This window comes from Entelurus aequoreus, linkage group LG28 (genome assembly GCF_033978785.1).
Source record: "Entelurus aequoreus isolate RoL-2023_Sb linkage group LG28, RoL_Eaeq_v1.1, whole genome shotgun sequence".
In the NCBI taxonomy this organism is placed as follows: domain Eukaryota; kingdom Metazoa; phylum Chordata; class Actinopteri; order Syngnathiformes; family Syngnathidae; genus Entelurus; species Entelurus aequoreus.
The window spans coordinates 3,294,153-3,311,254 of NC_084758.1; the positions used below are offsets into that span (position 1 = coordinate 3,294,153).

Genomic DNA, 17,102 nt, shown 5'->3' on the forward strand with positions numbered 1-17,102 from the left:
AGTCCTCTTAATTAAATTTATATCTCATGACACATGTAATATGGCTTTTAATTTTTTGCGGCTCCAGACAGATTTTTTTTTTGTATTTTTGGTCCAATATGGCTCTTTCAACATTTTGGGTTGCCGACCCCTGGACTAGAAGGACAGGTAAAAGTTCTCTTGTGTTAGTATTTGACTAGAAGGACAGGTAACAGTTCTCTTGTGTTAGTATTTGACTAGAAGGACAGGTAAAAGTTCTCTTGTGTTAGTATTTGACTAGAAGGACAGGTAAAAGTTCTCTTGTGTTAGTATTTGACTAGAAGGACAGGTAAAAGTTCTCTTGTGTTAGTATTTGACTAGAAGGACAGGTAAAAGTTCTCTTGTGTTAGTATTTGACTAGAAGGACAGGTAAAAGTTCTCTTGTGTTAGTATTTGACTAGAAGGACAGGTATAAGTTCTCTTGTGTTAGTATTTGACTAGAAGGACAGGTAAAAGTTCTCTTGTGTTAGTATTTGACTAGAAGGACAGGTAAAAGTTCTCTTGTGTTAGTATTTGACTAGAAGGACAGGTAAAAGTTCTCATGTGTTAGTATTTGACTAGAAGGACAGGTAAAAGTTCTCATGTGTTAGTATTTGACTAGAAGGACAGGTAAAAGTTCTCATGTGTTAGTATTTGACTAGAAGGACAGGTAAAAGTTCTCATGTGTTAGTATTTGACTAGAAGGACAGGTAAAAGTTCTCATGTGTTAGTATTTGACTAGAAGGACAGGTAAAAGTTCTCATGTGTTAGTATTTGACTAGAAGGACAGGTAAAAGTTCTCATGTGTTAGTATTTGACTAGAAGGACAGGTAAAAGTTCTCATGTGTTAGTATTTGACTAGAAGGACAGGTAAAAGTTCTCATGTGTTAGTATTTGACTAGAAGGACAGGTATAAGTTCTCATGTGTTAGTATTTGACTAGAAGGACAGGTAAAAGTTCTCATGTGTTAGTATTTGACTAGAAGGACAGGTAAAAGTTCTCATGTGTTAGTATTTGACTAGAAGGACAGGTAAAAGTTCTCATGTGTTAGTATTTGACTAGAAGGACAGGTAAAAGTTCTCATGTGTTAGTATTTGACTAGAAGGACAGGTAAAAGTTCTCATGTGTTAGTATTTGACTAGAAGGACAGGTAAAAGTTCTCATGTGTTAGTATTTGACTAGAAGGACAGGTAAAAGTTCTCATGTGTTAGTATTTGACTAGAAGGACAGGTAAAAGTTCTCATGTGTTAGTATTTGACTAGAAGGACAGGTAAAAGTTCTCATGTGTTAGTATTTGACTAGGACAGGAAAAGGTAAAAGTTCTCATGTGTTAGTATTTGACTAGGACAGGAAAAGGTAAAAGTTCTCCCTGCATCAACGTCACCTTTCTTTGCATGTGCTATCGCTAGCTTGTTAGCATCATTGGGTAATTGTACGTACCTGCCTTACCGCATTTCAGTCAAACACCTGTGGCTCCCCCAGGTGAAAGCCACAGACCAGGGCAACCCACCGCGGTCGTCCACGGCCAGGCTGGACGTGGAGTGGGTGGAGCCCCCGCCCTCCCCCGCCGACCCCATCACCTTTGACGAGCCGCACTTTACCTTTGCCGTCATGGAGACGGAGCCCGTCACGCACATGGTGGGCATCATCACCACCGAGACGTACCGGCTGCGGTGGTTCCACATCGTAGGTAAGTACAAAACACACAAAGTGCTGCAAGTACCGCCGCTCGAAGGCCTCAAGTGCATTTTTCCCATCATGCATTGTGGTGGATTGAAATGGTGTGTCATTTTGAATGATGTATGGTGCTTGGACATGTATTTAAATACCCATGTGTGTTGACTTTCTGTATTACTTGCAGTTTGCACCATGAATGGGAAAGGTTGTGTGGATATAGTGGTGCAGTGACCCGGATTCGAGTGAGGTTTAAGGAGGTGGGGGTAACCGAGTTCAGGGACTGAACCAGGTGGGTTATAGTGGTGCCGTGACCCGGATTTGAGTTAGGTTTGGGGGGGTTGGTGTAACGGGTGTCAGGGACTGAACCAGGTGGGTTATAGTGGTGCTGTGACCCAGATTCGAGTGAGGTTTAGGGGGGTGGGTGTAACGGAGGTCAGGGCCTGAACCAGGTGGGTTATAGTGGTGCTGTGATCCGGATTCGAGTGAGGTTTAGGGGGGTGTGTAACGGAGGTCAGGGACTGAACTAGGTGGGTTATAGTGGTGCTATGACCCGGATTCGAGTGAGTTTTCGGGGATGGGGATAATGGAGGTCAGGGACAGACCAGGCGGGTTATAGTGGTGCCGTGACCCGGATTTGAGTGAGGTTTAGGGGCGTGGGTGTAACGGAGGTCAGGGACAGAACCAGGCAGGTTATAGTGGTGTCGTGACCCGCATTGGAATTAGGTTTAGGGGGGTGGGTGTAACAGAGGTCAGGGACAGAACCAGGCGGGTTATAGTGGTGCCGTGACCCGGATTGGAATTAGGTTTAGGGGGGTGGGTGTAACAGAGGTCAGGGACTGAACCATGCGGGTTATAGTGGTGCCGTGACCCGGATTTGAGTGAGGTTTAGGGGCGTGGGTGTAACGGAGGTCAGGGACAGAACCAGGCAGGTTATAGTGGTGCCGTGACTTGGATTTGAGTGAGGTTTAGGGGCGTTAGTGTAACGGAGGCATCATCACGACCGAGACGTACCGGCTGCGGTGGTTCCGCATCGTTGGTAAGCACAAAACCCACAAAGTGCTTCTCGACGGCCTCAAGTGCATTTTTTCCCATCATGCATTGTGGTGGATTTAAAAGGGTGTAATTTTGAATGATGTACGGTGCTTGGACATGTATTTAAATATCCATGTGTGTTGACTTTCTGTGTTACTTGCAGTTTGCACCATGAGTGGGAAAGGTTGTGTGGATTGGGTCACATAAGTAAATGCTCTGCTATATACACTGTCCACAAGATGGTGGCAGAGTTACGGCACTTTAACTGTGGACCGTAATTGTGTTTTATGTTAATATTTATAAGTAATTTGTTTTTAATTGTGTAATTATGTAAATCTGTTGTTTTTTTATGTATTTCTTTCTTTTTGCTGCCCTCTTGGAAAATACATTTTACTCTCAATGAGTTTTTACCTGGTTAAATATAGGATTCTTAATCGATTCACAAGAATCAAATGTTTTATTTTTACTTTTGTATTATTTATTCCAATCTGTCCTGTCCAGACACTCAGACAAATCATATATTAGATGTAGATCTGCTGTACACATTTACTTTAGAAAATATACTTCTCTTCTTGTCTTATTTGTATTTGACTTTATTCAATGTTTGGCTACAATTTTATTAAACAAAATCCGTTTTCTTTTAAGTAATATAGAAACTGATCAGAGCTATTTTATGGAGGAATATAGTTAATCATAGAACTAGCATCCAATGTTATTAAAAAAGTATAGATTTTGAATCCAGAATCGATTCTGAATCAAATTGTTACCCCCAAGAATAGAATGGAATGGTGTGGTACCCGAAGATGAACTTGTACAATATGTAATGTACAGAATAACAGAAGCATTTAGTCAGGTAGAAATATCACAGATTACATTAGGAAACATCTTTGAAAATGTGTTTGTGGTATCAATGCATGAAACTGGTATCTGAACATGGAAGTGTAGCTCCTCCTCTGAATGCAAGTGCTCCTACGGCAGGAACACAAATTCTGTATTGATACACGCAAGACACTGACGCACTTCAGCTTTTTAAAACATGTTTTATTCTCATTAAAAGTGTGTGCATGTTTGATTTTTGTTGAGCTGTTTAAAAAAAAAAGCATAATGTTTAAAAAAACAACAACATTTCATTAAAGCAAACTATTCGTCCATTCATGGTAGCATAAAGTTTAAAATTATCTGTGTAGGGTACATTTATTGATAGGGATGGGAATCTTTGGGCACCACACGATTCGATTCAATTCTTAGGGTTAACTATTCAATTCAGAATTGATTCTCGATTTAAAACGATTCTGGATTCAAAATCAATACTTTTTAATAACATTGGATGAGAGTCCTATGATGAACTACATTCCTCCATATAATAGATCAACAGCTGTGATACATTTCTATATTACTTCAAAGAAAACTGCTTTTGTTAAATAAAATTTTACCCAAACATTTTTGAAAAGTGGCTGGAAAGGAGAGATTTATTTATTCATTTAAAATTAAATTTTTTATATTTTTTTAATCAATTAAGAAAGAATCGCGATTTATTCGGAAATTGTTGTTGTTGTTGACACCCCTACTTAATAATGAAGAAAAATTATCTAAAATATCTAACTGCGATTAATTGAGATTAATTTTGAGTTGACTATGAACAAAATGTGACTTATTAATAGTGCCGTGAATCTTTGGGCACCACACGATTCCATTCTTGGGGGTAACGATTCAATTCAAATCGATTCTAGATTTAAAATCAATACTTAATTAATAACATCGGGTGGCAGTTCTATGATGGAACTATATTCCTCCATGAACATGTGTGGTGGACAAAGGTGATAGATGACTGTTATGGTATGGTGAGTGTGATGGATGAAGGGTCAACAGGGTGTTGTTGGTCAGTGGAGATAAATCAGCAGCATTCCGCCTCTCATCACCTGCCAGATGACCTCAGGTTACTTATGCATCCTCCTCCCTGTGACCTCTCATCACCTGCCAGATGACCTCAGGTTACTTATGCATCCTCCTCCCTGTGACGTCTCATCACCTGCCAGATGGACCTCAGGTTACTTATGCATCCTCCTCCCTGTGACCTCTCATCACCTGCCAGATGGACCTCAGGTTACTTATGCATCCTCCTCCCTGTGACGTCTCATCACCTGCCAGATGGACCTCAGGTTACTTATGCATCCTCCTCCCTGTGACCTCTCATCACCTGCCAGATGACCTCAGGTTACTTATGCATCCTCCTCCCTGTGACGTCTCATCACCTGCCAGATGGACCTCAGGTTACTTATGCATCCTCCTCCCTGTGACCTCTCATCACCTGCCAGATGGACCTCAGGTTACTTATGCATCCTCCTCCCTGTGACCTCTCATCACCTGCCAGATGGACCTCAGGTTACTTATGCATCCTCCTCCCTGTGACCTCTCATCACCTGCCAGATGACCTCAGGTTACTTATGCATCCTCCTCCCTGTGACGTCTCATCACCTGCCAGATGGACCTCAGGTTACTTATGCATCCTCCTCCCTGTGACGTCTCATCACCTGCCAGATGGACCTCAGGTTACTTATGCATCCTCCTCCCTGTGACGTCTCATCACCTGCCAGATGGACCTCAGGTTACTTATGCATCCTCCTCCCTGTGACGTCTCATCACCTGCCAGATGGACCTCAGGTTACTTATGCATCCTCCTCCCTGTGACCTCTCATCACCTGCCAGATGACCTCAGGTTACTTATGCATCCTCCTCCCTGTGACGTCTCATCACCTGCCAGATGACCTCAGGTTACTTATGCATCCTCCTCCCTGTGACCTCTCATCACCTGCCAGATGGACCTCAGGTTACTTATGCATCCTCCTCCCTGTGACGTCTCATCACCTGCCAGATGGACCTCAGGTTACTTATGCATCCTCCTCCCTGTGACGTCTCATCACCTGCCAGATGGACCTCAGGTTACTTATGCATCCTCCTCCCTGTGACGTCTCATCACCTGCCAGATGGACCTCAGGTTACTTATGCATCCTCCTCCCTGTGACCTCTCATCACCTGCCAGATGGACCTCAGGTTACTTTTGCATCCTCCTCCCTGTGACCTCTCATCACCTGCCAGATGGACCTCAGGTTACTTATGCATCCTCCTCCCTGTGACCTCTCATCACCTGCCAGATGACCTCAGGTTACTTATGCATCCTCCTCCCTGTGACCTCTCATCACCTGCCAGATGACCTCAGGTTACTTATGCATCCTCCTCCCTGTGACCTCTCATCACCTGCCAGATGACCTCAGGTTACTTATGCATCCTCCTCCCTGTGACCTCTCATCACCTGCCAGATGACCTCAGGTTACTTATGCATCCTCCTCCCTGTGACCTCTCATCACCTGCCAGATGGACCTCAGGTTACTTATGCATCCTCCTCCCTGTGACCTCTCATCACCTGCCAGATGGACCTCAGGTTACTTATGCATCCTCCTCCCTGTGACCTCTCATCACCTGCCAGATGGACCTCAGGTTACTTATGCATCCTCCTCCCTGTGACCTCTCATCACCTGCCAGATGGACCTCAGGTTACTTATGCATCCTCCTCCCTGTGACCTCTCATCACCTGCCAGATGACCTCAGGTTACTTATGCATCCTCCTCCCTGTGACCTCTCATCACCTGCCAGATGACCTCAGGTTACTTATGCATCCTCCTCCCTGTGACCTCTCATCACCTGCCAGATGGACCTCAGGTTACTTATGCATCCTCCTCCCTGTGACCTCTCATCACCTGCCAGATGGACCTCAGGTTACTTATGCATCCTCCTCCCTGTGACCTCTCATCACCTGCCAGATGGACCTCAGGTTACTTATGTATCCTCCTCCCTGTGACCTCTCATCACCTGCCAGATGGACCTCAGGTTACTTATGCATCCTCCTCCCTGTGACGTCTCATCACCTGCCAGATGACCTCAGGTTACTTATGCATCCTCCTCCCTGTGACCTCTCATCACCTGCCAGATGACCTCAGGTTACTTATGCATCCTCCTCTCTGTGACCTCTCATCACCTGCCAGATGGACCTCAGGTTACTTATGCATCCTCCTCCCTGTGACCTCTCATCACCTGCCAGATGGACCTCAGGTTACTTATACATCCTCCTCCCTGTGACGTCTCATCACCTGCCAGATGACCTCAGGTTACTTATGCATCCTCCTCCCTGTGACGTCTCATCACCTGCCAGATGACCTCAGGTTACTTATGCATCCTCCTCCCTGTGACCTCTCATCACCTGCCAGATGACCTCAGGTTACTTATGCATCCTCCTCTCTGTGACGTCTTCCCAGCTTTGGCTTTTCTGGGGACAAAACATGGGAGAAAACATTGCAAGGAGGGAGGGAAGGTTAGTGCTGGACTTGGGGAAAGAATGACAGGAGAGGCAGCGTGTGCTCGGACTAGTTTGCTGTGCTCGCCTGGTACCAAGGAAGACCTTCTCCACTTCCCCTAGGAGGACCCCCTGCTGGTCAGTCCTCACCGTCCTTTGTGACTTGTTTTTGGTTATGACGGCATGTTGATCCGCACACTTCCCCGCCCGGCACGGTTTAGTGCGCACGTACATGTCGGGATCCAATTTGGATTTCAGAAAAGGGGATAATTAGCAGGGGGTGTGGCTTGAAGGGGGCGTGGTTTGAAGCATTTGATGCATTTTTTCCATTTTGTTATTTGTACGAAACATTATTTTATTTATTTCTTAAATCTAATATTTATTGGTTTTTGTATTTGTATGAAACAGTTGTATTTTCTTTCTTTTTTTAAGTATTATTTATTGAAATTTTTATAAGGAGCAAATATACACAGAACGTAGGACACGGAGGACACATACGACATGGAGGACACGTAGGACACGGAGGACACATAGGACATGGAGGACACGGAAGACACGTAGGACATGGAGGACACGGAAGACACGTAGGACATGGAGGACACATATGACACGTAGGACACGGAAGACACGGAGGACACATAGGACATGGAGGACACGGAAGACACGTAGGACATGGAGGACACGGAAGACACGTAGGACATGGAGGACACGGAAGACACGGAGGACACGGAAGACACGTAGGACATGGAAGACACGTAGGACACGGAAGACACGTAGGATATGGAAGACACGTAGGATATGGAAGACACGTAGGACATGTAGGACACGGAAGACACGTAGGACACGGAAGACACGTAGGACACGGAAGACACGTAGGCTATGGAAGACACGTAGGATATGGAAGACACGTAGGACACGGAAGACACGTAGGACACGGAAGACACGTAGGACACGGAAGACACGTAGGACACGGAGGACATGTAGGACACGTAAGACACGTAGGACATGGAAGACACGTAGGACACGTAAGACACGTAGGACATGGACGACACGTAAGACACGTAGGACATGGAGGACACGGAAGACACGTAGGACATGGAGGACACGGAAGACATGGAGGACACGGAAGACACGTAGGACATGTAGGACACGTAGGACATGGAAGACACGTAGGACACGGAAGACACGTAGGACACGGAAGACACGTAGGACACGGAAGTCACGTAGGACACGGACGACATGGAGGACACGTAGGACATTTAGGACACGGAAGACACGTAGGACATGGAGGACACGGAAGACACCGAGGACATGTAGGACACGGAAGACACGTAGGACATGGAAGACACGTAGGACACGGAAGTCACGTAGGTCACGTAGGACACGTAGGACAGGTAGGACACGGACGACATGTAAGACACGTAGGACATGGAGGACATGTAGGACACGGAAGACACGTAGGACATGGAGGACACGGAAGACACCGAGGACATGTAGGACACGGAAGACATGTAGGACACGGAAGACACGTAGGACATGGAAGACACGTAGGACATGGAGGACACGGAAGACACAGAGGACATGTAGGACATGGAAGACATGTAGGACACGGAAGACACGTAGGACATGTAGGACACGTAGGACACGGAAGTCACGTAGGACACGTAGGACAGGTAGGACACGGACGACATGTAAGACACGTAGGACATGGAGTACACATAAGACACGTAGGACATGGAGGACACGTAAGACACGTAGGACATGGAAGACACGTAAGACACTTAGGACAAGGAGGAGAAGTAAGACACGTAGGACATGGAGGACACGTAAGACACGTAGGACACGGAGGACACGTAGGACATGGAGGACACGTAAGACACTTAGGACAAGGAGGACAAGTAAGACACGTAGGACATGGAGGACACGTAAGACACGTAGGACATGGAGGACACGTAAGACACTTAGGACAAGGAGGACAAGTAAGACACGTAGGACATGGAGGACACGGAGCAGAGTTTCATTCTAAGTGGAGGTTTTCCACCTGGCACAGGTGTTTGACTTGTCTCTATTGAATAGTTATGTCATTTGTTGGACATTGGACGGACATTTCATGATTGAAAGCAAAAATAATCACGGATTCTCTTTCCATCTTCTGACTAATGCAGTAAATACGAGAGAAGACACATCTGAGACCTTTCTCACTTCCTGTGATTGTGGACTTGTCATCCCAGTCTTGTTGTGTCACTGCCATGCTGATATCATCCAGTCTTCTTCAGCTCCATGTTTATCTCTGCTCTTCACCACCACTCTGGCAGACAAACGGATGCTTCCCATGGTTCTGTGTGTGCGGGCACCATGTTGCCTGTCTAACTGGGTGAAAGGTAACAGGGGTGAGGCTCGGCATCACGTCTCTATTCAGCAAACTTTTAGGAGGAACGACTTTTAGTCCACAGATTGATGGTTTGTCCTGACATTTACCAAACAGCAAAGCAGGATTTAGCTGACTGATAACAGGAATACACCTTTCCCAACTTCTTTGTCACGTGTTGCTGGCATCAAATTCTAAAGTTAATGATTATTTGCACAAAAAAAAAAAAACGTTTATCAGTTTGAACATCAAATATGTTGTCTTTGTAGCATATTCAACTGAATATGGCTTGAAAATGATTTGCAAATCATTGTATTCCGTTTATATTTACATCTAACACAATTTCCCAACTCATATGGAAACAGGGTTTGTAAACAGGAGCTGCAGGTGATGAATGGAAGCCACCGAGGGAGCGAGAACATCTAGAACATTCCTGCAGGCCTCTTTTATTTGGATACACGTTAGCACTCGCCGCTCTGGGGTCACTTGTCATCGCCATGACAACACGCCTCAGGCTCCTTTTGTAGGGTGTCCCTAACGTCAATATTCCACATTTATGCAAAAATATGGCTTTCACCAGTAAATATATCACTTCCATGTTCCAGTCAGGGTTGCTAGCAATGTATCATAATATCATTTTAGATGTATCTTGTGTATCATAATGTCATGTTGATGTATAAAATGTTTTTGATACTTTGTTGCACTTACCATTGCAGACCCAGCCGACCCAAACACTTGGCGGGCAAACAAGCCTATTTGTGACAATGTTCAATGGCAACAAAGCAAGCGGGCCTGATAGAAAGCGCTCAAACGTAAGGGCTACGCTTTTCAAAAATGCGTTAGCTCGTGGCTAATGTAAGTTGGACGTGCCATGTACATGCTACTGATTAGCATTAGCTATGTAAAACGATTACAAGCCCTCCAAAAGTACCACTGAGATGCTGGTGTTTACTACGCACATAACTTACAGTATCAACACTTTGTAGGGCGCAACAAAATATTAGACTGACTCTCAAATGTGAAAAAAAAATAAGTGTTTCACATGACGAGATGTCGCTCATGGTCGTGGTCTAGTGCTGCATTAGCATCATTAGAGTCCAGTAGGAATGGAACCAAAAGTAGCATTTGTGTGACGTTCTCCCCTTAGAACCCGCGTCCCGTTCCACGCCGCAGTGTTTGAGGTTGTGGCTTGTCTTCCTCCTGCAGGCGGCGACGAGGAGAAGGACTTTGACATCCAAAGGAACTCCGGAACCATCTACATCGCTCGCAGCCTGGATGCCGCCCGGCGCTCCAACTACAACCTGACCGTGCGGGTCACTGACGGCCACCACAGTGCCACCGTGCAGGTCAGAGGTCGCCGTCATGTACAGTGCACATAGTAGTACTGCAAGCGTTAGGGTTCACTTCACTTTCCTTTTCTTTGACGCACTGACATCAGAAGTGTTTGCCTCACGAATCAATTTTTTTACACTGAATTTTTAAAGACTTAATTTTTATACACTTAATTTTTTCCAACACTGATTTTTTTTTTTACACTGAATTTTTGTACACTGAACTTTTATACAATTAATTTTTATACACTTAATCTTTTCAAACACTGAATTTTTTCTACACTGAATTTTTATACACTGTATATTTTTACACTCCAATTTTTTTACACTGAATTTTTATAGACTGAATTTTTTTACACTGAATTTTTAGACTTAATTTTTCCCAACACTGATTTTCTTTACACTGAATTTTTAAACACTAAATTTGTATACACTGAATTTGTACACACTTAATTTTTACACACTTAATTTTTTCAAACACTGATTTTTTCTACACTGATTTTTTTTTAAACTGAATTTTTATACATTAAAATTTTAAACACTTAATTTTTATACACTGAATCTTTCCAAACCCTGAATGTTTATACACTGAATTTTTAAACACTAAATTGAATACACTTAATTTTTAAACACTTAATCTTTTCAAACCCTGAATTTTTTTTACACTTCATTTTTATACACTGAATGTTTTTACACTAAATTTTTATACACTCAATTTTTTCTAACACTGATTTTTTTACACTGAATTTTTATATACTAAAATTTTAAACACTTAATTTTTACACACTTAATCTTTTCAAACCCTGAATTTTTTTATACTGAATTTTTATACACTGACTTTTTATACACTTAATTTTTATACACTTAATCTTTTCAAACCCTGAATTTTTTTTTTACACTGAATTTTTATACACAGAATTTTTAAACACTACATTTTTATACACTGAATTTGTATACACTTAATTTTTACACACTTGATTTTTTCAAACACTGATTTTTTCGACACTGATTTTTTTTACTCTGAATTTTTATACATTAAAATGTTAAACACGTAATCTTTCCAAACACTGAATTTTTTTACACAAAATTTTTAAAAACTACATTTTTATACACTTAATCTTTTCAAACCCTGAATTTTTTTAAACTCTTAATTTTTACACACTGAATTTTTAAACACTACATTTTTATACACTGAATGTTTTTACACTGAATTTTTATACACTGAATTTTTAAACACTAAATTTTTATACACTGAATTTGTTGAAACACTGATTTTTTTTTTACACTGAATTTTTATACACTAAAATTTTAAACACTTAATTTTTATACACTTAATCTTTTTAAACACTTTATTTTTACACACTGAATTTTTAAACACTGAATTTTTAAACACTACATTTTTATACACTGACTTTTTATACACTTAATTTTTATACACTTCATCTTTTCAAACCCTGAATTTTTTTACACTGAATTTTTAAACACTACATTTTTATATACTGAATTTGTATACACTTAATTTTTACACACTTAATTTTTTCAAACACTGATTTTTTTTAAACTGAATTTTATACAATATTTTTTATACACTGAATTTTTAAACAATAATTTTTAGACACTGAATTTTGAAACACATGCATTTTGCGAACTTATTTTATGAAATTGTCAGCGTCATTTGAATTTGAAAATTCAGTTCACAAAATCCCATCGAAAAAAAATCAGTTGGATAAAAACAAACGCTTTCGTAAAAAAGACCCAAATGGACCCAGTGTATATTGCTCACCATCCCTGTGTGTGTGTGTGTGTGTGTGTGTGTGTGTGTGTGTGTGTGTGTGTGTGTGTGTGTGTGTGTGTGTGTGTGTGTGTGTGTGTGTGTGTGTGTGTGTGTGTGTGTGTGTGTGTGTGTGTGTGTGTGTGTGTGTGTGTGTGTGTGTGTGTGTGTGTGCAGGCCTACATCCGAGTGCTGGACATGAACGACCATCGGCCAGTCTTCCTGCAGTCAGTGTACGAGGTGAGTGTGTGTCAGTCAGTGTACGAGGTGAGTGTGTGTCAGTCAGTGTACGAGGTGAGTGTGTGTCAGTCAGTGTACGAGGTGAGTGTGTGTCAGTCAGTGTACGAGGTGAGTGTGTGTCAGTCAGTGTACGAGGTGAGTGTGTGTCAGTCAGTGTACAAGGTGAGTGTGTGTCAGTCAGTGTAGGAGGTGAGTGTGTGTCAGTCAGTGTACGAGGTGAGTGTGTGTCAGTCAGTGTAGGAGGTGAGTGTGTGTCAGTCAGTGTACGAGGTGAGTGTGTGTCAGTCAGTGTAGGAGGTGAGTGTGTGTCAGTCAGTGTACGAGGTGAGTGTGTGTCAGTCAGTGTACGAGGTTAGTGTGTGTCAGTAAGTGTACGAGGTGAGTGTGTGTCAGTAAGTGTACGAGGTGAGTGTGTGTCAGTCAGTGTACGAGGTGAGTGTGTGTCAGTCAGTGTACGAGGTGAGTGTGTGTCAGTCAGTGTACGAGGTTAGTGTGTGTCAGTAAGTGTACGAGGTGAGTGTGTGTCAGTCAGTGTACGAGGTGAGTGTGTGTCAGTCAGTGTACGAGGTGAGTGTGTGTCAGTCAGTGTACGAGGTGAGTGTGTGTCAGTCAGTGTACGAGGTGAGTGTGTGTCAGTCAGTGTACGAGGTGAGTGTGTGTCAGTCAGTGTAGGAGGTGAGTGTGTGTCAGTCTGTACTAGGTGAGTGTGTGTCAGTCTGTACTAGGTGAGTGTGTGTCAGTCAGTGTACGAGGTGAGTGTGTGTCAGTCAGTGTACGAGGCGAGTGTGTGTCAGTCAGTGTACGAGGCGAGTGTGTGTCAGTCAGTGTACGAGGTGAGTGTGTGTCAGTCAGTGTAGGAGGTGAGTGTGTGTCAGTCAGTGTAGGAGGTGAGTGTGTGTCAGTCAGTGTAGGAGGTGAGTGTGTGTCAGTCAGTGTACGAGGTGAGTGTGTGTCAGTCAGTGTACGAGGTGAGTGTGTGTCAGTCAGTGTACGAGGTAAGTGTGTGTCAGTCTGTACGAGGTGAGTGTGTGTCAGTCAGTGTACGAGGTGAGTGTGTGTCAGTCAGTGTAGGAGGTGAGTGTGTGTCAGTCAGTGTAGGAGGTGAGTGTGTGTCAGTCAGTGTACGAGGTGAGTGTGTGTCAGTCACTGTACGAGGTGAGTGTGTGTCAGTCAGTGTACTAGGTGAGTGTGTGTGTGTCAGTCAGTGTACTAGGTGAGTGTGTGTCAGTCAGTGTACGAGGTGAGTGTGTGTCAGTCAGTGTAGGAGGTGAGTGTGTGTCAGTCAGTGTAGGAGGTGAGTGTGTGTCAGTCAGTGTACGAGGTGAGTGTGTGTGTGTCAGTCAGTGTACGAGGTGAGTGTGTGTGTGTCAGTCAGTGTACGAGGTGAGTGTGTGTGTGTCAGTCAGTGTACGAGGTGAGTGTGTGTGTGTCAGTCAGTGTACGAGGTGAGTGTGTGTCAGTCAGTGTAGGAGGTGAGTGTGTGTCAGTCAGTGTACGAGGTGAGTGTGTGTCAGTCAGTGTACGAGGTGAGTGTGTGTCAGTCAGTGTACGAGGTGAGTGTGTGTCAGTCAGTGTACGAGGTGAGTGTGTGTCAGTCAGTGTACGAGGTGAGTGTGTGTCAGTCAGTGTACTAGGTGAGTGTGTGTCAGTCAGTGTACTAGGTGAGTGTGTGTGTGTCAGTCAGTGTACGAGGTGAGTGTGTGTGTGTCAGTCAGTGTAGGAGGTGAGTGTGTGTCAGTCAGTGTACGAGGTGAGTGTGTGTCAGTCAGTGTAGGAGGTGAGTGTGTGTCAGTCAGTGTACTAGGTGAGTGTGTGTCAGTCAGTGTACTAGGTGAGTGTGTGTCAGTCAGTGTACGAGGTGAGTGTGTGTGTGTCAGTCAGTGTACGAGGTGAGTGTGTGTGTGTCAGTCAGTGTAGGAGGTGAGTGTGTGTCAGTCAGTGTACGAGGTGAGTGTGTGTCAGTCAGTGTAGGAGGTGAGTGTGTGTCAGTCAGTGTACGAGGTGAGTGTGTGTCAGTCAGTGTACGAGGTGAGTGTGTGTCAGTCAGTGTACTAGGTGAGTGTGTGTCAGTCAGTGTACGAGGTGAGTGTGTGTCAGTCAGTGTAGGAGGTGAGTGTGTGTCAGTCAGTGTAGGAGGTGAGTGTGTGTCAGTCAGTGTAGGAGGTGAGTGTGTGTCAGTCAGTGTACGAGGTGAGTGTGTGTCAGTCAGTGTACGAGGTGAGTGTGTGTCAGTCAGTGTAGGAGGTGAGTGTGTGTCAGTCAGTGTAGGAGGTGAGTGTGTGTCAGTCAGTGTAGGAGGTGAGTGTGTGTCAGTCAGTGTACGAGGTGAGTGTGTGTCAGTCAGTGTAGGAGGTGAGTGTGTGTCAGTCAGTGTAGGAGGTGAGTGTGTGTCAGTCAGTGTACGAGGTGAGTGTGTGTCAGTCAGTGTAGGAGGTGAGTGTGTGTCAGTCAGTGTACGAGGTGAGTGTGTGTCAGTCAGTGTAGGAGGTGAGTGTGTGTCAGTCAGTGTACGAGGTGAGTGTGTGTCAGTCAGTGTAGGAGGTGAGTGTGTGTGTGTCAGTCAGTGTACGAGGTGAGTGTGTGTCAGTCAGTGTAGGAGGTGAGTGTGTGTCAGTCAGTGTACTAGGTGAGTGTGTGTCAGTCAGTGTACGAGGTGAGTGTGTGTCAGTCAGTGTAGGAGGTGAGTGTGTGTCAGTCAGTGTACTAGGTGAGTGTGTGGGCCAACAACATGGAAGCTGCACAGGATGATTGCTCTCCTGGCAATGGAAACATGTGAAAGAAAGCTTTGGGAGTCTGCCTGCACTCTGATGGCTGGTCTGACAAAGGCACTTAAGTGACTTTCTCAAATAGTAGGGCCGTGAGATGTGTGAGGGGCAATATCCTGAAAACTGAATGATTTCCCCTAAAAAAAAGAACTTTGGGCAAGTTGGAAGTAGTAAAAAAAAATCAGTGTTTAAGAATTGAGTGCATGAAAATTAATTGTAAAAAAAAAATCTGTATTTAAAATTTCAGTGTAAAAAAATTCAGTCTAAAAAAATCATTACTTAAAAATTGAGTGTATAAAAATTCAGTGATTGAAAATTCATTGTTAAAAAAAAAATCTGTATTTAAGAATTCAGTCTATAAAAATTATATATATTAAAAAAAATTAAAATTCACTGTAAAATAATAATTTTTTTTAAAATCAGTGTAAAAAAATCAGTATTTAAAAATTCAGTGTATAAAAATTGTCTAAAAAAAATCAGTGTTTAAAAATTAATTGTAAAACAAATCAGTATTTAAAAATTTCAGTGTATAAAAATTCAGTCTAAAAAAATCAGTATTTAAAAATTGAGTGTATTAAAATCCAGTGTTTGAAAATTCATTGTAAAAAAAAAAAAAATCACTGTAAAAAAATCAGTATTTAAAAATTCAGTGTGTAAAAATTCAGTGTTTAAAATTTCATTGTAAAAAAAAAACATCCGTATTTAAAATTCAGTGTATGAAAATTCAGTGTTTAAAAAAATATGTATTTAAAATTTCAGTGTATGAAAATTCAGTCTAAAAAAATCAGTGTTTAAAAAATCAGTGTAAGAAAATCACTCTTTAAAAATTCAGTGTAAAAAAAATCTGTATTTAAAAATTGAGTGTATACAATTTCAGTGTTTAAAATTTCATTGTAAAACAAAAATCTGTATTTAAAATTTAGTGTATGAAAATTCAGTGTTTGAAAAAATCAGTATTTAAAATTTCAGTGTAAAAAAATCAGTGTTTAAAATTTTAGTGTAAAATAAATCAGTATTTAAAAATTGAGTGTATGAAAATTCAGTGTTTAAATGTTTTCAATTTAAATTTTAAATGTAAATTTAAAAAAATCAGTATTTAAAATGTTAGTGTATAATAATTCAGTCTAAAAAATCAGTGTTTAAAAATTCTGTGTAAAAATGACTGATTTTCAAAAATGTATAACATATTTTTATTATTATTATGATTATTATTATTATTTTAGAACCAGTTATTAGAAATATGTTTTTATGCCACATCCATGCAACCAGAAATAGATTTTCTAACCGGCAACGTGTTTTGAAAACCTTTCATTGTAATTATTAAACCAAATAATACATTGCCAGAATCCATCCTGAATCGAATCGTCACACGAGGAACCGGAATTGGATGGAATCGTTGCGTACCCAAAGATTGACAGCCCGGGCTGACGAGTAGAGTCCATCCAACAAGTAATTAGAGTAAATGTAATCAAGTAAATGTAATCAAGTATCCAGCTGTGAGAAGCAGGAAGTGTTGACATTGTTCAGTGAGCAAACACAACATGCTGCTATAATTGAAGCCATTTTGTTTTCC

At 42.3% G+C, this 17,102-nt stretch overlaps 1 protein-coding gene across 3 annotated transcripts in view; it reads left to right on the forward strand.

Annotated features, from left to right (window-relative positions):
• Window positions 1-17,102, forward strand: part of fat2 (FAT atypical cadherin 2) — a 179,382-nt gene that overhangs the window by 77,822 nt on the left and 84,458 nt on the right. For all 3 annotated transcript variants that reach the window (XM_062039742.1, XM_062039743.1, XM_062039744.1), the window contains 3 exons: window positions 1,480-1,687; window positions 10,629-10,768; window positions 12,702-12,764. In XM_062039742.1, coding sequence (XP_061895726.1) covers window positions 1,480-1,687; window positions 10,629-10,768; window positions 12,702-12,764 — 411 coding nt within the window. The remainder of the gene's footprint in view (window positions 1-1,479; window positions 1,688-10,628; window positions 10,769-12,701; window positions 12,765-17,102) is intronic.